Source organism: Orcinus orca, chromosome 1 (assembly GCF_937001465.1).
Source record: "Orcinus orca chromosome 1, mOrcOrc1.1, whole genome shotgun sequence".
Taxonomy (NCBI): domain Eukaryota; kingdom Metazoa; phylum Chordata; class Mammalia; order Artiodactyla; family Delphinidae; genus Orcinus; species Orcinus orca.
In genome coordinates this window covers 169085127-169109477 of record NC_064559.1, presented here as the reverse complement: position 1 = coordinate 169109477, position 24351 = coordinate 169085127, and the positions used below count along the sequence as shown (strand labels likewise).

The 24351-nt window shown below is 36.5% G+C and overlaps 1 protein-coding gene across 9 annotated transcripts in view; it reads right to left on the bottom strand.

The window, feature by feature from the left end:
* Positions 1 to 24351, bottom strand: part of TUT4 (terminal uridylyl transferase 4) — a 143796-nt gene that overhangs the window by 7786 nt on the left and 111659 nt on the right. For 5 of the 9 annotated variants that reach the window (XM_033435508.2, XM_049699765.1, XM_033435505.2 and 2 more), the window contains 11 exons: positions 24221 to 24278; positions 24034 to 24137; positions 23642 to 23731; positions 21266 to 21379; positions 17170 to 17247; positions 16841 to 17018; positions 16494 to 16541; positions 16323 to 16405; positions 4216 to 4331; positions 3065 to 3288; positions 2349 to 2449 (listed from right to left, as the gene is read on the bottom strand). In XM_033435508.2, the coding sequence (XP_033291399.1) occupies positions 2349 to 2449; positions 3065 to 3288; positions 4216 to 4331; positions 16323 to 16405; positions 16494 to 16541; positions 16841 to 17018; positions 17170 to 17247; positions 21266 to 21379; positions 23642 to 23731; positions 24034 to 24137; positions 24221 to 24278 (1194 nt within the window). The remainder of the gene's footprint in view (positions 1 to 2348; positions 2450 to 3064; positions 3289 to 4215; positions 4332 to 16322; positions 16406 to 16493; positions 16542 to 16840; positions 17019 to 17169; positions 17248 to 21265; positions 21380 to 23641; positions 23732 to 24033; positions 24138 to 24220; positions 24279 to 24351) is intronic. The other 4 variants (XM_033435506.2, XM_033435510.2, XM_033435507.2 and 1 more) reach the window with 2 other exon arrangements.

Genomic DNA, 24351 nt, shown 5'->3' with positions numbered 1-24351 from the left:
TTGTAAAAAAAAAAAAAAAAAGTCAATGGGGGAAAAGAGGAGGAACAGATAAAGTTTACATAAGCAATCACAATACAGTATAATAATTACTATGATAAACACTGTATAATATACAATGAAATCCCAGAGCAGGAACACCTAAACCCACTTTGGGAGAAGGAGGGAAGATAAGATGAAGGAAAGTGGAAATCTTCCTGAGGGAAGTGACCTTTAAGCTGAGACTCAAGATAAATAGAAAACAGTCTGATAAAAGGGTAGAGATAAGGAAAAGGGAAGATTCAGTTAGAGGGAACAACATAATTAAAGGTTATAGGTACAAAAATACATGTCCTTTAAAAAAAAAGTAATTGGAATCTGAAATGGTTGCCTAGGCTAGGGAAGCAAATGGTTGTAAGCTATTTTTTACAGATAGAAACAACAGGACCTTGTGACTGACTGGATGTGGAGGCTGAGGGAGGAGTAGTAGTTCAGGAAACTAGATAGATAGCAGGATCATTCAATGAGATGGAGAACACAGGAGGAAGAGGCAAACCTGGGGAGTTGGAAAGAAATATAAGCTACATTCCAGACATGTTGAAGCTGCAGTGCTTTGTGAGACCTCCAAATAGCAATGTTCATTAGTCAGACTCTTACCCAAATCTCAGGCGAGAAAAAAGTGAGTGCTAGAAGCAGAAGATGAAAGTCAGGGGCACCACAGGAAAGTGATTAGAGCACAGGTTTTGGAGACAGAACCTAAGGATACAAGTTCTGGTTCCAAGTGCCTGTTGACCTCATGCAAGAAACTTAAATCTCAGCTTCTTCACCCGTAAGGTATAAATAATAATAGAATCTACATCAGAGGTTTTTATGAAGATTAACTACAACAATATATGTCAAAAATATAAACACCAAATTCAGAATAGAAGCTACATTTTAGTAGCAAGGAAGGGATGGTAGGAAGGCTTTAAGATGGGAACAGCATCCAAGAGGAATGCATAGGGGTTGTCAACTGTGGGTAATATTTTAACAAACCAAAAACAACAAAGCATTAAGAATTGTGAAAACCTGGTGGTAGTGCATGGATGTTTATTATTTTCTATAATTTTTCAACATTTTAAAAATATTTTTTAATAAGAAACAGGAAGAACGAATGCATATACAGCACACAGCACTCAACAAATATTAGTTAATATAACTGTTATTATATAACTTTTATGAAACTGTCAGGCCCATAGTAGTACATATTCAAATGTTTGAGGTAGGGTTAGTGGGCTCCTAAATGTTTTTCCAAGACAAGCCCTACTGCTGCTCTTCAAATTCTCTAAGAATTTTTTCTAAAATACAGATCACATCAGATTTAGCATGTTTTAACAGATAACAGCTTTGAAGCTACACAGACCTGGGTTTGAATCTTTTAATTTTTCTTATTCTCAGCTTCCCAATTTGTAAAATTTGATCATACCAATACCTACCACTTCACATGTCCATTCAAAGGATTAAATGTGATAATACGTGTGAAGCACTAAAAGCATAGTGTCAGATTTAGAGTAAGCATTCAGTTAGTATTTAACTATTAATTTAAAAAGTGCAAGGTGAATACAGATTTAGACAAAGGTTAGAGCAACTCAGCAAAGTTAATAGACCTGTGAGGCTGAACACTAATTAAATACTCCATCTTTCACAGGATATATTTCACTAGGTATCCATATCAGCGATGAGAAGACACAAAATTTCAAGCAAGTGAAGTGCCATGCATGTACTGCCCTAACAGTACTAAACCCTTAATACATCTCAATTTTGGGGTCTATTTTTAATTAATGGTACTCATATTCTTCCATTATGCAAAAGCTAAAACATCAAAATTATCACCTAATTTTTTTTTTTTTTTTTTGCGGTACACAGGCCTCTCACTGCTGTGGCCTCTCCCGTTGCGGAGCACAGGCTCCAGATGCGCAGGCTCAGCGGCCATGGCTCACGGGCCTAGCAGCTCCGCGGCATGTGGGACCTTCCCGGACCGGGGCACAAACCCATGTCCCATACATCGGCAGGCGTACTCTTAACCACTGTGCCACCAGGGAAGCCCTATCACCTCATTTTAATCCAACCAACAACCTTATTTGGTAGTTACCTTATTTTACAAATAAGAAATAGGTTCACTGAAGTTAAGTAGCTTGCCCATAGATATACACCCAGATCTACATTACTCCAAAAGTAATGCTCATTCTAGCTGATGTGCCTAGCAAGGACACCTCTATAAAGCACTGTGTAATCTGGAAGATTGTATTTACCAATCTGAAAGATCCTATCACCTACCAAAATTAGTACTATCTTCCTGCCAAGACCAACCCATCTACAGGCAGAGTACTTACACATTCTGAGGACTGTCTAGTCCTTATGGACTGATCACCTTGTTGTTGGGCTGAACCAGCCACTTGTTGGGCATTTACAAGATTGCGGACCAGCTGGGCTGCTAAGAGAAGACATCAAAAAGAAATTCAACAGATAAAGAAAATAACAGAGAAAAGACAATCAATAAACTCTCTTCTTCAGTACAACAGTCTCAAATCTGAGATTTTATAAACTTGGACTTTTAAACTTATGATTATGTTAGTGAAGGACTTTTAACAACTCATTTTTTTCTTGTTTGTTAAGCCATTTCTCAATCCTTAGAGCATTAAAAAAAAAAAATACACTGGTCCTGGAAACAAGAACAAGTGTCATATTGCTTTTCTAAAGGAGACAATATATTTATTTAAGAAAATAACTTCTGCAATAAGAATCTGAATAACTGGAAATCATCACTTATATTTTGTTTTTTTCTTTCAATAAACTCTCATTTGGGTTTCTAATTCATGAAATTCCTTGTGATACATAACAGGAACAGATCTCCCTCGCTCATAAAAGCAGTGGGAAGAGATATAATTTCTCCTATATGTTCCCCCCAAAATCTCTCTCTTTGATAGATTGTTAAGGTCCAAAATCATACAGCTATGTTTAGAATAGAGAATAATCAGGGTCCTTAGAATGACACCAACATAAATGACTTTATTTCCACCAGAAACTATTTTTGGCCTTTTTTATTTACCTGCCACACTGCTATTCCTCTGACGGGCCAGCTTGACCTCTGGGCACTCCCTTCGCACATGTCCTGCATCTCCACAGATAAAACATCTGAGGTCTCTGGGGTCTCTAAAGTCTCGAGTGTCGTGGAGGTCTCGGGGGTCAAGAAGGTCTCGGGAGTCTTTCTCCTCTTCATTCCCTTCCTTCTCTTCTTCACTGTCTTTCTTCTTTAGTCTAAACAGTAAACTGCTGATACCAATAATGTGGGGCTAGGGACTTATAAACTGAATGAACTACAGAACAAACTAAACTATACAAGAGTCTCACAATAAAGGGATTAATGTGCCCATCATTTCATGCATCATTTTGAAGGCAAGGTTCTCACATTTATAGTACACCTACTCATATGGCAGAAACTGGGTACTCTAGTAGTTTTATAATACAATATCAATTTTTAATATTTAGTATCAAATTTTAATCTTGTAACAATCCTTAGAGGTTGGTATTTACTATCTCCATTTTATAGAGGAAGACACTTGAGGTTTAGAGAAGGTAAGTGTCTTCTCTAAATTTAACAAAGAGCAGTGACGGAAACTAGGAGTTTACTCTGTCTGAAAAGTTCTAAGCTCTTTATATTAGGCAAGACTTGATGACTAAAGAAGGGATTATCCTGGCCTATTAACATAGTATATAGAACGTAGTAAAGTATATTTCATAGATGTATTTTCAGGGGGCACAGAGGATGTATATTCCTTAAGGTAAATATTATATAGGCATATCTCACAGCATATACCTCAAAGATTCAATTAATTATATTTTAATTATTGGTTTTCATAACTGTGAGGTCCTCAGCAAGAACCCCATATCTTGTTCTTTTATTCCCCTTCGATTCTAGCACAGTTTCCAGCACACAGTAGGTGTTAATAAATGCTTCTTCAGTTAAAAAAAAAACCTGAGTGAATTAATGAATAACTGAACAAATAAATATCATGAGACACCACTGTACCAGAAATAAATCCCACTCTTTCACAAAATGCCACTCAAACATATAATGACCTAAAGGTTCAACTGAAAGCCCTGAACTTTCTCAACTTAAACATATCTGAACACAGTCATAGCTTCAATTTGTCTCACATTTATTTTCCCTGCAATGTTGATACATAATCATTTGCCAACCTTCTCCTTTTAGGGCAGTCTTTCATGTAGTGGCCTATTTTTCCACACACACGGCAACATCGATCATTGGGAGCCAGTTCTCCATCTGTTAGTACTCTGGAATCAAAGAAGTACTCCTAGGGAGAAAATACAACTTTACTAGGAAAAAAATCACTAAAAACTTTTGAATCCAAATGGAAAGCAGACTAAGACGCAAAAGTGATTTTTTGAAAAAGGAAATAAATACCAACAAATATTTCACTGAACTAAAACCATGATATGAAAAGATTCAGAATTATCATCATCAATATCACAGCTGCTAACAGTGCTAACCACTACACAGCCACATTATTTGCTCATTCATCTGTAGCATCTTTGTGTAATATCTCAATGAAAGTAGATATTATTTCCATGCTCATTTTATAGATGAGGAAACTGAGGCTCAGAAAATTCAAGTCGTTTGCCCACAGAAAAACGCTGGTAAGTAGCAGATAAAGGATTTAAAGCTAAGTCTGCCTGATTACAAAGCTCATGTTTTCTGCCCCACCAGCCTACTTCCAGAAAGGAATCATTCTCTTTGCAAGACCTCTATGTAAAGAAATCAATCCTCTGGTTTATTTAAAATATCACTGGATTTGCATTCAACATTTCAATAATATATAACATTTACTATATAAAGTAGAATATACCTAAAAAGACTGTAGAGAACCAGTAAGAATTAAATCATTTTCCCAAGTCTTAGAAGAATCAGGCTCGTTTTTGCTTTATCCTACTACCTTGCTTATGCTTCTAAGCTTTACCTCAGTTTTGCACTATCACAGAGACTAGTTTTTCCTGATAGTACCCATATCTTTGGATGGCAAGAGAACATGTCCACTTAGCACTCTTTGATTTCTTCCTTAAATCTATCTAATGTCAGGGATAAAGTAATGAGAAACACACTAACTGGGATGGCTATTAAAAAAGAAAAAAGACAGTAACAAGTATTGGTGAGGATGTGGAAAAACTGCAACCCTCATATATTGCTGGTGGGAATATAAAATAGCACAGCTCTGTTAGGAAACAGTTTGGCAGCTCCTCAGAAAGTTAAACATAAACTTATCAAAATGACCCAGCAATTCTACTGTTATACATCCAAAAGAAATGAAAACATATATCCACACAAGATTTGGTACACAAATATTCACAGCAGCACTACTCATAATAGCCAAAAAGTAGAAACAATTCAAATTTCCAACAAACTGATAGGAATGAATAAATAAAACATAATATAACCATACAACTGAATATCATTCAACTATAAAAAAAAATGAAGTACTGATACACGTTACAACATGAATGAACCCTGAAAACATTCTGCTAAATGAAAGAAACCAGTCACAAAAGGCTACATATTCTTTGATTCCATTTTCATAAAATGTCCACAGTAGGCAAATCTACAGTTGTGAGACGAAAAAGGAATGAGGATTGACTGCTAATGAGGACAGGAGTTTCCTTGAGAGAGGACGAAACATTCTAAAACTAGATGTAGTGATGGTTGCACAATCCTGCAGATATACTGAAAACCAATGAATTGCTCACTTTATATAGATGAACTGTACAGTACATGAATTATTTCTCAGTAAAGTTCTATTTCTAAAAAAGGATGCAATATAATTCTATACATTTACTATTGATGAAACCAATGTAATTAATTAAAATCTTCATCATCATATTTTCTGACAGGACAAAATGAAGGCCTTTCTCAGTTCACCCAGTTGCTTATGGCTGAAACCTAGGAATCACCCTGAACTTATTCTCCTTAATGCATCACCTCTAATTAATCACCAGGTTGTATCCATTCTACTCCTGAATATCTATCTCTTTAGATATTCTTCTTTCTTCAGCCCACCGTCCTAGTTAACGTGGCCTAGACCTGGGGTCAGCAAACTTCTTCTGTAAAGAGCCAGAAAGTTAAAATTTTAGGTGCTGTGGTAAAATTGAAGGTATTATGTAGGTACTTATATAACAAAAGAGAAAGCAAATTTTCACAAATTTTTTTATTGAAGAATTTCAAAATATACTAACAATAATAGAGTGTAATTTTTTATATAAGTTTATTAATTAGAAAAAAAAGGATACTTTCTGGGGGAGCCATTTTGCTTAACTGGGGTTCAAAGTTAGTGTTCCCTATCATTAAAACAGAAGGCAAATGTTCATTTGTTAATGCTAATCTGCAATTATATTTTTAAGTATTTCATCTTTGAAAATGTTTTTCACAGATGAAGAAGTTGAAGATTTAAGGTAAAGAGAATACAAATGGATCTAGAGTGCATATAGAAGGACTAGTCTCTGATAAAGAAGAGATATCTGGTGATTGGCCAGCAAAATGGCGGAGCAGAATGACATGAGCTCACCCCTTCTTACAAAAATACCAAAATCACAACCAACTGCTGAACAACATCAACAAAAACATAAAATAAAAAACACACTGGAACCTACCCAAAAAGATACCCTACATAAAAAGACAAAGAAGAAACCACAACAAGATGGTAGGAGGGGTGCAATCACGGTAAAAATCAAATCCAATATCTGCTGGGTGGGCAACCCACAAACTGGAAATTAACTATACCACAGAAGTTCTCCCACAGGAATTAAAAGTCCTGAGCACCACATCAGGCTTCCTAGCCTGGGGGTCTGGTAATGGGAGGAGGAGCCCCCCGAGAATCTGTCTTTGAAAGCCAGTGGGGTTTGACTGCAGGAATTCCACAGGACTGGGGAAAACAGAAACTCCACTCTTGGAGGGCATACACAAGATCCCATGCTGGACCAGGACCCAGGGAAAAAGGCAGTGACCTCGTAAGAGACTGGGCGCGATCTACCTGCTAGTACTGGAGGGTCTCCGGAGGAGGTGGGGGTCAGCTGTGGCTCACTGAGGAGACAAAGACACTGGCAGCAGCAGTTCTGGTGAGCACGCATTGGCATGAGCCCTCCTGGAGACTCCATTTCCTCCCCAAGACCTAGCCCCACAAAACAGCCTGTAGGCTCAAGTGCTGGGACGCCTCAGGCCAAACAACCAACAGATGGGAATACAGCCCCACCCATCAACAGACAGGGTGCTTAAAGTCTTCCTGAGCACAGCCCTGCCCACTAGAGGGACAAGCCCCAGGCCCACCCACAACAGGGCAGGAACTAGACCCTCCCACCAGGAAATCTGCACAACCCTCTCAGACAGCCTCATCCACCAGAGGGCAAACAGCAGAAGCAAGAAGAACTACAATCCTGCAGCCTGCGGAACGGAAACTGCAATCACAGAAAGTCAAGACAAAATGAGACAGCAGAGGAGTATGCCCCAGATGAAGGAACAAGACAAAACCTCAGAAGAACAACTAAGTGAAGTGGAGATAGGCAATCTACCAGAAAAAGAATTCTGAGCAATGATAGTGAAGATGATCCAAGATCTTGAAAAAAGAATGGAGGCACAGACTGAGAAGATGCAAGAAATATTTAACAAAGACCTAGAAGAACTAAAGAACAAACAGAGATGAACAATACAATAATTGAAGTGAAAAATGTAAAATATATAGGAATCAATAGCAGAGTAACTGAGGCAGAAGAACAGATAAGTGAGTTTGGAGACCGAATAGTGAAAATCACTGCCATGGAACAGAATAAAGAAAAAAGAATGAAAAGAAATGAACACAATCTAAGAGACCTCTGGGACAACATTAAATGCACCAACATTCACATTATGGGGTCCCAGAGGAAAACAGAGACAGAAAGGACTTGAGAAAATATTTGAAGAGATAATAGCTGAAAACTTCCCTAATATGGGAAAGGAAACAGTCACCCAAGTCCAGGAAGGGCAGAGAGCCCCAGGCAAGATAAACCCAAGGAGGAACACACCAAGACACATAGTAATCAAACTGACAAAAATTAAAGAAAAAGAAAAAATACGAAAAGCAACAAGGGAAAAGCAACAAATAACATACAAGGGAACTCCCATAAGGTTATCAGCTGATTTCTCAGCAGAAACTCTGCAGGCCAGAAGGGAGTGGCATGAGATATTTAAAGTGATGAAAGGGAAGAACCTACAACCAAGAATACTCTACCCAGCAAGACTCTCATTCAAATTCAATGGAGAAATCAAAAGCTTTACAGACAAGAAACAGCCAACAGCATTCAGCACCACCAAACCAGCTTTGCAATGAATGCTAAAGGAGCTTCTCTAAGTGGAAAAGGCCACTACTAGAAACAAGTAAAGGTAGGAAATTATTTGCACACAAATATGATGTCAAAACCAGCAATTGTGCGAAGAAAAGAGCACAAATGCAGGACATTGGAAATGCATTTGAAATTAAGAGACCAGCAACTTAAAACAATCTTGTTTATATGTAAACTGCTAATTGAAATCTCATGGTAATTGCAAACCGAAAATCTACAACAGATACACACACACACACACACACACACACACACACACACACAAAGAATCCAAACACAACACTAAAGTTAGTCATCCAATCACAAGAGAAAAGAACAAAAGAAGAAGGGAAGAAACAAGACCTACAAAAACAAATCCAAAACAACTAAGAAAATGGCAATAGGAACATACATATCAGTAATTACCTTAAAGGTAAATGGATTAAATGCTCCAGCCGAAAGAAACAGACTGGCTGAATGGATACAAAAAAGAGACCCACTTCAGATCTAGGAACACATACAGACTGAAAGTGAGGGGATGGAAAAAGGTATTCCATGCAAATGTAAATCAAAAGAAAGCTGGAAAAAAAAAAAAAAAAGAAAGCTGGAGTAGCAATATTCATATCAGACAAAAAAGGCTTTAAAATAAACACTGTTACAAGAGACAAAGGACACTACATAATGATCAAAGGGTCAATCCAAGAAGAAAATATAACAATTATAAATATATATGCACCCAACATAGGAGCACTCCAATATATAAGGCAAATACTAACAGCCATAAAAGGAGAAATCAACAGTAACACAATAATAGTGGGGGACTTTAACACTCCACTTTCATCAATGGACAGATCATCCAGACAGAAGATCAATAAGGAAACACAGGCCTGAAATGACACATTAGACCAGACTGACTTAATTGATATTTACAGAGTATTCCATCCAAAAGCAGCAGAATATACATTCTTCTCAAGTGCACATGGAACATTCCCCAGGACTGATCACAAGCTGGGCCACAAAATGAGCTTCGGTAAATTTAAGAAAATTAAAGTCATATCAAGTGGGACTTCCCTGGTGGCACAGTGGTTAAGAATTCACCCGCCAATTTAGGAGACCTGGGTTTGATCCCTGGTCCGGGAAGATCCTACATGCCGCAGAGCAACTAAGCCTGTGTGCCACAACTACTGAGCCTGCACTCTAGCACCTACGAACCACAAATACTGAGCCCATGCACCACAACTACTGAAGCCTGCATCCCTAGACCCCGCGCGTTGCAACTACTGAGTCCACATGCTGCAACTACTGAAGCCCGTGTGCTCTAGGGTCCGTGTGCCACAACTACTGAAACCCACACGCCTAGAGCCCATGCTCCGCAACAAGGGAAGCCACCACGATGAGAAGCCTGCGCACCTCAACAAAGAGTAGCCCCTGCTCACCACAACTAGAGAAAGCCTACATGCAGCAACAAAGACCCAAGACAGCCAAAAATAAATAAAATAAAGTAGTTAATTAAAAAAAAATCACATCAAGCATCTTTTCTGACCATATGCTATGAGATTAGGAATCAACCATAAGAAAAAAACTGTAAGAAACACAAACTCGTGGAGGCTAAACAATATGCTACTAAACAACCAATGGATCACTGAAGAAATCGAAGAGTAAATAAAAAAATACCTAGAGTCAAATGAAAATGAAAGCACAATGATCCAAAACCTATGGAACAGGTAAAAGCAGTTCTAAGAGGGAAGTTTATAGCAACGCAATCTTACCTCAGGAAACAAGAAAAATCACAAATAAACAACCTAACCTTATATCTAAAGCAACCAGAGAAAAACAAACAAAACCCAAAGTTAGTAGAAGGGAAGGAACAACAAAGATCAGAGCAGAAATAAATGAAATAGAAAAGAAGAAAACAACAGAAAAGATCAATGAAACTAAATGCTGCTTCTTTGAAAAGATAAACAAAACTGATAAACCTTTAGCCAGACCCATCAAGAAAAAAAAGAAGAGGGCTCAAATCAATAAAATTAGAAATTAAAAAGGAGAAATTAAAAATTAAAAAGGAGACACCACAGAAATACAAAGGACCATAAGAGACTACTACAAGCAACTATATGCCAATAAAATGGACAACCTGGAAGAAATGGACAAATTCTTAGAAAGGTACAATCCCCCAGGACTGAACCAAGAAGAAACAGAAAATATGAACAGACCAATCACAAGTACTGAAATTGAAACTGATTAAGAAACTCCCAACAGGGACTTCGCTGGTGGTCCAGTGGTTAAGAATCTTCCTTCCAAGGCAGGGGACGCAAGTTCGATTCCTGGTTGGGGAACTAAGATTCTACATGCTGCGGGGCAACTAAGCCCACACGCTGCAACTACAGGACCCACACGCTCTGGAGCCTGCGCGCCACAACTACAGAGCCCACGTGCCACAACTAGAGAGCCTGTGTGCTGCAACTACTGAGCCTGCATGCTCTGGAGCCCATGTGCCACAACTAGAGAGAAGCCCACGTGCCGCAATAGAGCTGGCACGCTGCAACAAAAGATCCCACGTGCCTCAACTAAGACCCGATGCAGCCAAAAATAAATAAATAAATATTTAAAAATAATGATAATAAAATAAAAAACTCCCAAAAAACCAAAGTCCAGGACCAGATGGCTTCACAGGCAAATCCTATCAAACAGAGAAAACACCTATCCTTCTGAAACTATTCCAAAAAATTGCAGAAGAAGGAATACTACCAAACTCATGCTATGAGGCCACCAACACCCTAAAACCAAAACCAGACAAATATACCACACACACAGAAAAAAAATTACAGGCCAATATCACTGATGAACATAGACACAAAAATCTTCAACAAAATATTAGCAATCCAGTCCAACAATACATTAAAAGGATCACACACCATGATCAAGTAGGATTTATTCCAGGGATGCAAGGATTTTTCAGTATATGCAAATCAATCAGTGTGATACACCACATCAACATATTGAAGAATAAAAACCATATGACCATCTCATAAGATGCAGAAAAAGCTTCTGACAAAATTCAACATCCATTTATGATAAAAACTCTCTAGAAAGTGGGCATAGAGGGAACATACCTCAACATAATAAAGTCCATATATGACAAACCTATAGCTAACATCATACTCAACCATGAAAAGCTGAAAGCATTTCCACTAAGATCAGGAACAAGACAAGGATATCCACTTTCGCCACTTGTATTCAACATAATTTTGGAAGTCCTAGCCATGACAATCAGAGAAGGAAAAGAAATAAAAGGAATCCAAATTGGAAAAGAAGTAAAACTGTCACTTTTGCAGATGACATGATACTACACATAGAAAACTCTAAAGATGCTACCGGAAAACTACTAGAGCTCATCAATGAATTTGGTAAAATTGCAGGATACAAAATTAATACACAGAAATCTCTTGCATTTCTATATACTAACAACAAAAGATCAGAAAGAGAAATTAAATAAACAATCCCACTTACCATTACATCAAAAAGAATAAAATACCTAGGAATAAACCTACCTATAGAGACAAAAGACCTGTCCTACGAAAACTATAAGACGCTGATGAAAGACATCAAAGATGACACAAACAGATGGAGAGATATATCATGTTCTTAAATTGGAATAATCAATATTGTCAAAATGACTATACTACCCAAGGCAATCTGCAGATTCAATGCAATCTCTATCAAATTACCAGTGGCATTTTTCACAGAACTAGAACAAAAAAATTTTAAACTTGCATGGAGACACAAAAGAACCTGAATGACCAAAGCAATCTTGAGAAAGAAAAACGGAGCTGGAGGAATCAGGATCCCTGACTTTGGACTATACTACAAAGGTACAGTCATCAAAAGAGTATGGTACTGGAACAAAAACAGAAATATAGATCAATGGAACAGGACAGAAAGCCCATAAATAAACCCACACACCTATGGTCAATTAATTGATTACAAAGGAGGCAAGACTACACGATGGAGGAAAGACAGTCTCTTCAATAAATGGTGCTGGGAAAACTGGACAGCTACATGTAAAGAAATGAGATTTGAACATTCCTTAATACCATATACAAAAATAAACTCAAAATGGATTAAAGATCTAAATGTAAGACCAGATACTATAAAACTCTTAGAGGAAAACATAGGCAGAACACTCTTTGACATAAATCACAGAAATACCTTTCCCAAGCCATCTCCTAGAGTAATGGAAATAAAAAAATAAACAAACAAATGGGACCTAATGAAACTCAAAAGCTTTTGCACAGCAAAGGAAACCATAAACAAAATGAAAAGACAACCCACAGAATGGGCGAAAATATTGGCAAATGATGTGACCGACAAGGGATTAATCTCTAAAATTTTCAAACAGCTCATGCTGCTCAATATCAAAAAAACAAACAACCAAGGGGTTTCCCTGGTGGTGCAGTGGTTAAGAATCCGCCTGCCAATGCAGGGGACACAGTTTCGAGTCCTGGTCCGCGAAGATCCCACATGCTGTGGAGCAACTAAGCCTGTGCGCCGCAACTACTAAGCCTGAGCTCTAGAGCCCATGAGCCACAACTACTGAAGCCCGTACACTTAGAGCCCGTGCTCCGTGACAAGAGAAGCCACCGCAGTGAGAAGCCTGTGCACTGCCACGAACAGTTGCTCCCTCTCACTGCAACTAAAGAAAGTCCATGCACAGCACGAAGAGCCAATGCAGCCAAAAATAAAATAAATTTTAAAAAAACCCAATCAAAAAATGGGCAGTAAAACTAAACAGACATTTCTTCAAGGAAGACATACAGATGGCCAAGAGGCACAAGAAAAGATGCTCAACATTGCTAATTATTAGAGAAATGCAAATCAAAACTACAATGAGGTATCACCTCACACCAGTCAGAATGGCTATCATCAAAAAACCCACAAACAATAAATGCTGCAGAAGGTGTAGAGAAAAGGGAACCCTCTTACATTGTTGGTGGGAATGTAAATTGGTACAGCCAGTATGAAGAACAGAATGGAGGTTCCTTAAGAAACTAAAAATAGAGTTACCATAACATCCAGCAATCCCAATCCTGGGCATATATCCAGAGAAAAACATAATTTGAAAAGATATATGCACCCCAATGTTCACTGCAGCACTGTTTACAATAGCCAAGACACAGAAGCAACCTAAATGTCCATCAACGGATGAATGGATAAAGAAGTTGTGGTACATATATATATAATGGAATATTACTCAGCCATTAAAAAGAACAAAATAATGCCATCTGCAGCAACATGGATGGACCTTGAGATTATCATACGAAATGAAGCAAGTCAGACAGAGAAAGACAAATATCATATGATATTGCTTATATGCAGATTCTTTTAAAAATGATACAAATGAACTTATTTACAAAACAGAAATAGACTCACAGACTTAGACAACTTACGGTTACCGGGGAGGAAGGGTCGGGGGGAAGGATAGATTGGGTGTTTGGGATTGACATGTACACTTTGCTATATTTAAAATAGATAACCAACTGTATGTATCTGTACAAGGACCTACTACTGTATAACACGGGAACGTTGCTCAATATTCTGTAAAAACCTAAATGGGAAAAGAATTTGAAAAAGAACAGATACACGTATATGTATAACTGAATCACTTCGCTGTACACCCGAAACTAACAGAACACTGTTAATCAACTATGCTCCAAAATGAAATAAAATTTTAAAAAAAGAAGAGATATCTGAAGATGTAAGCAGATTTATAGATCTGGTAGCAGAAAGTTGAAGGAGTATCTATCTATCTAATATCATCTTTGTCTCAAAGGGAAAACATGTGAGCGTGAGAAAGGCAGAGTAGAAAGATGGGACAAAGCAAAATGGGTACTGAATTTTGAGTAAAATAAATAAAATCTGAAATAGTTTTATTGAATGCGAGACACAGGTAACTAAAGAAATGTAGTAAGAATCTCAGATAGTATTGAAAGTCCAGTTGAGGCTGATGAACATTAATTTATAGTTGTGCTATATAAATAAAACTGCCTAGCTTTAAGATTTTTTTCCATCAGTGCTTAGCCCAAGCATAGAGAGACGGTGGATGGCTGAGTTCATGTTAAGGTTAAACACATAATGGTGCAAAAGAAGGACAATGGTACAAAGGAATATAAGGTATATGCTGGAGGTACCAGGGAATCTGTTTAAATGGGGGAAAAAATGAAGACAGTAGATAGCTGATAGATTGGGAAAAAATGTGTCAATATGTCGGAGGACCTAGTGAATAGAAGCACAGTTGAAGTGGGAATGTTCGAGTGAGCAAGAAAGGTGAAAGAACAGAAAATATACTTGTCTTCATCTTCATTAGAATCTAAGGGGATGAAACACATCTACTTTGTATGCTGTTATAATCCCAGTACATAGCAGAGAAATAGGTAAATGGTAGAAATTCAGTAAATATGTGTTGAAAGAATAAACTTTACTATGGAAAATATAAGCATGAAAGACTATGTAACAAGGTTATTTTTCTACTATATCAGTTAACTGATATCAACCTAAATGTCCATCAAAGGAGAATAAACTGGTATATCCAAGCTATAAAATACCACATATTGACTTTATAACAGAATAAAGTAGATTAAAAGATGATTGGCAGATCCACAGGCCCTTTGTGACAGGCTCCAAACTGATGTTTGGTTCTTACACCAAATCACATTCAAGACCAAAGAGTCTGATATCTATGACGACTACTTATAACATACTGAATAATTAAGAGTTACTAAAATTTTGTATTCACAGACTAAATTAGCACATTTCCAATTTACCGAGGACACTACATTAGTATTTTACTAAAAAGTCTGACTGCACGAAACTGCTAGGTTCCTACCAAACATATGCACATACACACACGAATAGAGTTCCCACAATTTTCAGGTAAAATGCTTTATCAGTGCATCACCAGATTTGTTGTGATCTGACTGTGCTTTTCATTTACTGCTATTTTAATTAATATGTTAGTAAAATTACTGTTGTATTTTCCTTTTGTTAGACATTTTGTTCCTGCAAGAATTTTGTGTTGTTTCAAATTTCCTGTTATTTTATTTCCATTATAATTATTATCCCCCCCACCCCCTATTAGGCAGGACTATCAAAAATGTTCCACGGGGAAAAAGCTCTAGATTTTTTCTGCTTTTCTTACCCCACAACCCAAGAAAGAGTGATGAAACTGGACTGAACAAGATCAAGGATATTCATTATGCAAAAACAGAGACCTGGTTTCTCTTTTGAGATTTCTTCTCATTTCTTTCACTGTGAAACTATGACATCCTCCCATTAGAAACCAACCCAAAACCAGAGTAAGACCAAGAGGAATGGGGGATGCTACACCACCCATTTCAGGCAAAAAGAATCCTCTTAGTTCCATGCTAATTCAGCTTACCAAGGGCTACACCAAAATTACAAGCAGAAGCCTCAGCAAATAAAGTATTACTTCAGTGTTGACCTCTCTGTTTATATTTTCATCAAGATTTCTAGAGACAGAAGAGAGGCAGTAGGCAGAACCTCACATTCAAAATTAAAGGATCTTGAGTCTTGACTATCCACCTGCATTTGTTCAACAAATGTTTATTTGATGCATCCTATGTGCCATAAATTATGACAGGCACTGGAAATATGATGGTGAACCTTACAGACATGGACCCTGTCCTCAGGGAGCTATATAGTCTAGTGGGGGATACAGAATTTAACAAATAGATTAAATAAATAAACAAAATTTACCAAATATATATCTCACTATAGACTATGATAAGTGCAATAAGAACAAATAGATCCGGCACAGCCAAATAAATAACACCAACTTGGAACAGGATTAGGTTTCTTGTACTACAAAAAAAAAAAAAAATTCTATAAGGAAAAAGAAAAGATTCAGAATTCAAATTATGTAAACTTACAGCTTCTCTGCCAATGAGTGGATAAAAGGGGGTACCAAAAAGTTTCCTTCCATTGATAAATGCTTTCATGATGAAATTGGTCACTATTGAAGAAAGAAGAAAAACAATAAAGATGCAGACCTTAATGTGTAAGAGCTTTAAAAGTAGGGGATTTCTATATTTAAAACTTACTTTTTCTAGAAACTCCAGCACCAAGGTTATGATTCAAATCAAAAGGGTCTAGAAAAGAAATATTTTATTTTTTATTTAAGAATTATGCTCGTTGTAACATAAATATAGTTAGTAGCCATAACTAGAGTTTAACTCTACGTAACTCAGACCATCAAAGTCAGAAAATTATTCTTTTATAATTATAGATTAAAGGATGGAAACTGATTAAAACCAAGAGGAAGAATCTTCCAAATTCTAATGTGTTTCAGTTTTCCCCTCAGTGTCACTGGCCAAATAAAACTCTGGCTTTTTGTTCTGTTTTGCTCTGTTTCATGTTGTTCCTGAATTAATATCAGCTGAATGATTACCTTCAATAGCAATGCATTTGGATGTCCACTGCTTCTCAAAAGTTGTCAATAGCTTTTTCTGCCGAATGCTAATTACATATTCTTTGAAATCAAATTCTTCAGTATAGAAGCGAAGCAGTCCCAACCAAAGCTCTCCTAATGTTTCTGTGTTCTTTCCAAGTGAAGGTAAACGTTTTTTCTACAGGTGAGAAAAAAGAAAGGAGAGAGACGTGTCTATACTTATCCAAAGTATGGACCCCCAAGTCCAAGTAAAATTATTAAATTAAATTATGCAAATCCTAACATGCATCTGTGAGCATTCCATAACATAAAAACTATGAAAAAATTACCAGTTCTTCTGTTTTATCAAAGAAAAAAGCATTCCATCCATCAACCATTCTCTGTGGAATCTGTTTTCCATCAAAGATCTGCATTAAAAAATCAATTCTACTATTAGATTTCAAGCCATTCAACCTAAAAGCCTAAATACCCTCATATCATTTTAGAATTTACGTATAATAGACATAGTGAAGCACTTATTCCAAAAGAAACAGTCAAGATGGTATAATCTGATGTCAAGTTATTAATGAATAAAATGTATCTGAAAGACCAAAGCTCGGAAAGGATATCTTAAGAACCTCAGACTCTCCAAACGATACATTTGATATTATCTATTTGGCTATCAAAACACATCCAGCCCAAGTTTAATGAAGTAAAGCTAAAGAAAAATCAGATGAAAACAGCATTTTCATCAAAGGATCACAGACACAGAAATACATAAGAGATAATACTTATTGATTGTACACCTTAAAGGAAATCGAAGAAGCTATTTGTTATGGGGAAGGGCTCTAGTACCTTTAATCAGTTATCTGTATCAGATGAGGTTGAAAAGGGCCAGGACACTGATTTTTTAAAACAGAAAATTAGGTAGCTTTCCTTGACATTTTGATAAAGATCGTGAAATCTTCATGATTAATTATGAGTAGTAATTCACTGTCCTAAGGAAAGGGGGGAAGGTAATGCTACTTTACTAGAAGAATTCCACAAGGTGACTGTACAGGCACAACTGACCTCTACAAGCAATTTTGAGACTTATTTTCTATAGGAGTTTTAAGAAAGAGATGCAATAAGGTAAAAAGTTGGAGTAAATTCAGAGTCAGCAGACCTCATTTCTAGTCTTAGTCCTGCCCAGTAGTGATTCTGGACAAGACAATTATCCTTCCAAATCCTCAGTTTTCCCAATGAAAATAAGAGATTAGCTTAATTAGGTCAGTTTTCTTCAAATTTTATTTTTCTTTTAAGCTGTAGAACCCCTTCCTAAAATGGAACCTTCCTGTAAGTTCAACATGTAAAACAGATAAAAACAGAGGTACTCTGATAAAAGCCTGAGTGGAGAAAACTATACGTTATCTTTTCCTTCCTCCACTCCTCACATATACACTATTGAGCTCCTAGAGCTTACCAAAACATACTTTAAAACCACTAGATAAGGTTGTCCCCATGGCTCCTTCATAGATTAAGATGCTATTATACAAGCTGCCTCTTTAGACCTTGATTACTTTAACAGAATCCTTACTTTTGAGAAACAACCAACATCCAAACCCAATTATGCTGGCTAATAACACAGTAAATGACCTGTGGGTTTTGGAGGGCATTTAATCACTGATTTGCCACCTGTTTTAATGAACTCTCATATTTCATAGTGCCTAACTCTCCACTCTGTTTCAGCCCTTAGAAGTACTAATACTAGCCTCTCTTTCTTTTGCACACACACAACACATTTACCTTCTCTTTCTGTTTCTCTTTTCTTTCTCTCAATAGCAATCATCCTCTACTCAAGCACTCAAGCCTTCTCTCTAAAACCTCACCAAACAAGTTTGTACAAAGAGTGACCCTGTACATTTCCATATTTATTTTCTTATTTTATTATGGTATTTTATATATATAATAAGCTATATATATATCTACTGCTATATTTAAATTGTAATTTTTTTAGTTGTGGTAAAACACACATAATGAAGTTTACCATCTTAAGTCATTTTTAAGAGTACAGCTCAGTGGCATTAAGTGCATTCACATTGTTGTGCTACCATCACCACCATCCATCCATGGAATTCTTCTCATCTCTTACAAGTGAAACTCTGAACCTATTAAACAATAATTTCCCACTCCTCTCTCCCGCCAGCCCCTGGCAACCACCATTCTACTTTCTGTCTCTATGAATCTGACTACCCTAGGTACCTCCTATAAATGGAATCATATAGTATTTGTCCTTTTGTGACTCGTTTATTCCACTTAGCATAATGTCCTCAAGGTTCATCCATTCAGTTGCAATTTTTAAGCTGATATAAGCTAAGAAAACATAGTTCATAATATCAAGTGACACTAACACTCCCTAATCCTTAGTATTAATTTTTATGTGAAAATTTACTTTTACTTATGATGATTGCTGGAATACAGCAAAATTATTCTGCTTAGGAAAACTCCTTTTGACCTAAAGAACTCTGTATTGTTGATCATGAAAAACACTCTTAGCAGAGCCTTACTTATTACACCCAGTCACTTAAAGTTTAGGTTCAATTACAAATGGAGTCAAAGATCATCAGCTTCATTAAACATATCCTTACCCTTAAAAGTTGATCGATGCCAATGATCAATACTTAAATGATGCCAGAGCAATGGACAAGGGGTCCCATATGACAAGCAAAAAAGGCCAGAAGCAAAAATCCATATATCATCAGTTCATATGTATCACAAAGCCCCCCACAATCAGAGCTCATTATGATGGAAAACATCCCATGGACTGTCTCTCATTTCATCCATCACTGTCTGTTAAGCAGATAATGGAACAGTTCTTGAAGTTGGCTACAGCAATCCTACCTACATTTTTCCAATAATAATGTTAATAAAGCTGCTAATGATAATAATAATAATAAAATTAATAATAAGAGCAACCACCATTTATAAATTCCTACTTTAGCATCTACTACATTCAAAGGCATTTGATGTCTCTGTTCCTTATATCAACACGGAAATAATACTACTATTATTACATTTTTGCTGATGATAAAATTCAGACTAGTGGCAGTCAGGCAGCTTGTTGAAGGCCACATGTCAAAATTAGGATTCAGACCAGTTATCTCTGGCTCCAAAATCATGCTCTGACCGCTGTTTCCATTATATCATGCTGCCTCAATGGTTCCTCATCCATGGGTAACATAATGAGAGAACAGAGACAAACCACAATGAAAACAAAATTTGTGTTCCATTTGGGTTAATCACAGTATTCTATCAAAGTCACAGCAAATTATAGCAAATGGCTGCTATAATATTACTGGGCCAATTAAGCTTAAGATCCCCAAATTTAAAGTTAGACTAATACAGAGAATTATCTTGGCCTTGGCAGGCCTAATTAATTCATGCAAAGTTTTAAATATCCTATAGTGAACAACCTTGTTAAAAAACAAACATCACTCAACATAGATTCAAGCAACTTAAATTTTTCTGTTAGGAAAGGATGTTTAAATTTTTTATTTCTCTCCCACTATTTGTTTAAAAGAGGGAAAGAAATGCTGTTAAAACCACATGCATTCATTAGAACTTTTAAAAACTTACTAAGGCCATCTGACACGCACATATGGCTTGCTATTTTGTGATACTCTTCTTTGCCATGACTATCAAAGTTTACGTGAAATCAGAATATGTGATTTTCCAAACAATTCTGATGCTTCTCAGCTACCTCAAAATAACCACCTACCTAAGAAATTAGAACCTGATCCACCCCAATGCTTGCAAATCCACTTTGTGCCAAGAATGAGGAGGAACAGATGGATGATTAAGAACTCCTTTGTATCTATTTTAGAGAGTATAAATTGACTACAAAAAGAGACTCTATGAGTCACCAAATCCGAGTAAATATGAGTATAATCTGTTTCTTTTGATGTACATTCTTATGCTTAATGCAATTTACATGACCTTACAGAGATAAGGAAGAATTTCCTTGTGTTTCTTTCTCAACCAAAATTCACAAAGTTGACCAAAGTATATACAGGAATAAATCAAACTTCATTGCCAAGCAGGAGGAGGGAGAATACTCTGAAAAGAAGAAACTTATGTATTTGCATCTGAGAGACTATAATATATAAGTTCATGAATGGCTACAAATTTCATTATCATTGGCAGCATTCTAAGACTGTGAAATACAAAAATGTTACAAAAGATATTCAATAGTTCTATTCATCTAGTAGTCTTTTGGTAGTCTATATTCTCCCATAATAAGCTTTTCAAAAAGGTTCATTATTCGATTAAACCATTAATGAAAGAAGAAAACTTAGGATATCCATGATGGAAACATCTTTCATGATCTCATGAACTGAGTAAGATCTACTATATTTAGAGTGTATACACCTACATAGAAACGCCTTTATAGTTTTCTTAAACATTTACCTCTTGTAGAACTGGGATAACAGGTGGTTTTCTCTGCTGCAGAAAGTACAGCACCATAAGGATATAAGCATATGAAGATAAACTTCCCCTGGAAGCATCTCCAATGTCACATCGCTAAAAAAACATAATGATTGAAAATAAAACTTCAGAATCTTATTCCATGCAGAAGTATTGACTACCTTAAGACACCATTTTTTAAACCTATCAAACCGTCAAATACCCAAAAGTTCAATAACAAGCTGTTATAGAGGGTATGGGTAAACAGGTACTCATACATTAAAGAGTATACAGTAGCATAAATTTCATGAAGAATAATTTGGCAATATCAAAATTATAAAAGCACATCTCCCTTAATGTATTAATTCTATTCTAAGAATTTATCCTGCAAATATGCCAAGAAACATGTGAAATGACTATATAAAATTTCTATTGTAATACTATTTTAATAGCAAATATGAGAAAGAACTTAAAGCTCATCAGTAAAGTACAGGTTTAAAAAACTGATGACTATCCACACAATGGAATAGTATGTAGCCATTAAAAAGAAAAGGGAAGCTCTTAGTATACTAATAGGAAATAATCTCCAATATTTATTGCTCAGTTAAAAAAGCAAAGTACAAAACAGTGTTTTCAGCATGTTTATACCTATAATAAAAAGAGGCAGGAAATTTGCTTGCACTGGAATAATATATCTCTGGAAGGATACAGAGGAACGTTTAACACTGTTTGCCTCTAAGAAGAGGCAACGGTTGGCTAGGAGACAGATGTGGAAGGAAGATTTTCTGCCATAAATCCCATTAGACCTTTTAATTTTTGAACCACATGAATACGTTGGCTATTCAAAAAAGATTTTTTTTAATTAAAAAAAAAACCCTGGGGGCTTCCCTGATGGCGCAGGGGTTGAGAGTCCACCTGCCAATGCAGGGTACAAGGGTTCACGTCCCGGTCTGGGAAGATCCCACATGCTGCGGAGTGGCTGGGCCCGTGAGCCATCGCCACTGAGCCTGTGCGTCCGGAGCCTGTGCTCTGCAACAGGAGGGGCCACGGCAGTGAGAGGGCTGCGAACCGCAAAAAAAAAAAAAAAAAAAAAAAAACCCTGAAAGAATCCTCAGAGACTTCCCTTGAGTAAAGCTTTAGCTGATATTATATAAAGGGAGAGGAATGATTTTTCTGACATGAACCACTTGATTTTTTGTTTACATCTTTATTGGACTATAATTGCTTTACAATGGTGTGTTAGTTTCTGCTTTATAACAAAGTGAATCAGTTATACATATATATATGTTCCCATATCTCCTCCCTCTTGGCGTCTCACTCTCACCCTCCCTATCCCACCCATCTAGGTGGTCACAAAGCACCGAGCTGATCTCCCTGTGCTATGTGGATGCTTCCCACTAGCTATCTATTTTACATTTGGTAGGGTATATATGTCCATGCCACTCTCACTTTGTCACAGCTTACCCTTCCCCCTCCCCATATCCTCAAGTCCATTCTCTAGTAGGTCTGTGTCTTTATTCCCCTCTTACCCCTAGGTTCTTCATGACATTTTTTTTCCATAGATTCCATATATACGGAACCACTTGATTTCATAACCCAAACTCAATGAGTAAGGAACTGTCATGTTGGAGTTATTCTGTGAGGTGAATGTAAAAGACTAGCTGTATCAAATGATTTGTAGTATGTGGCTGGATGCTTTCCTTTTCTAAGATGACTCTGTCCATAAAGACATGTATAGGAATATCTAAACAAATATGTCTCCCTTTTGGAAGAGTCGGCTTTATGAAATGAAAATGTAACCAAGTCACTCCCCTACTAAAACCCTTCCACCAACACATTCACAAAATTAACTATTTACTGAGCACCTACCATAAAGCAGGCACTACACTGAAATAAAGATACAGAGGCCTCAACCCTCATGGAGTTTACTCACTTAGCAAAACAACCAAGAAAACAGAATTCAGTATTTTAAGTGTTACAATAGGGGAAACATTAGGTTTTATTGGTATTGCTTTGTTTTCTTGGCCAGAAAAATTTACCACTAAACCCAAACACCAGATTTCCTAACCCAGAGCCTTTTAACTAGGATGGTATGCCAACTCCCATGCCTAGGGTTGGAAATCATTACTGCATTGGGAAATTATACTATAAGAAATTTACTAGAGTGTTACCTATGAGAGGAGAGCAAACACAGAAAAAAACTAAGATCACCCTACTCTGAAAGGTATAACTTTAAACCATTTAATATTGACAGTTTCTTCTTAAAAGCTCAGGTAAACAAAACTGAGAAAACATTTGTCACAAGTCTGACATCAGCATGTTTTACTTTAATATCATGAGTATTATAACAAAGCAGATCATTAGCTTTTTCATAAATACCTTAGCAAACACTTTCATAGTATATCCCAAGTACTGCACTCTAGGATCAATAGCTGCATATGTAGCTAGCATTCTTGTGTTATGCTGAGCCTGAAAAATAAGTTACATATTTGAAAGCATTTCAAATTTATTAAAATTAAACTTACAGATCAGCTAAAAAGATAAACTCCACATAGAATATATATAAATGTTAAACTTAAAATACCTGTAAATGAGTCAAGCAAAAATTAACCTTCAATCTGAAGGAAATGTTAAGATGACTGATAAAATTTTTTTTCCCCTATACTAACCACATTCGTAAGTTTTAAACATAAAGGTACAGTCAGTGATCTGTAAACTTTTAAAATGACAACTGTAAACATACCTGGGTCTTTACAGACAGTGAAACTTACCAACGTATTATATAAACTGATATCGCCTTCTAAACCACTTCGTCTGTGTTCAAATTTTACTATAGGCACTTTGGCAGTAGTTATAGGCAAAATGTTTCTTAAACCTGATTTAAAAAAAAAAAACTTCACTAGGTTAAATAATTTTCATAAAACTAAAAAAAAATTTCTGTTGTTTTAAAGTTCATACCTGGATGTCTCTTAAGAATTTTCGCCAAATTTTCAATTATTTCCTTACAATTTAATTTCTAAAAAACAAAAGAAATAAATAATAAAGTCTGTCTGACTCAACTTGGTCTTGTGCAAATTCTATTTTAATCT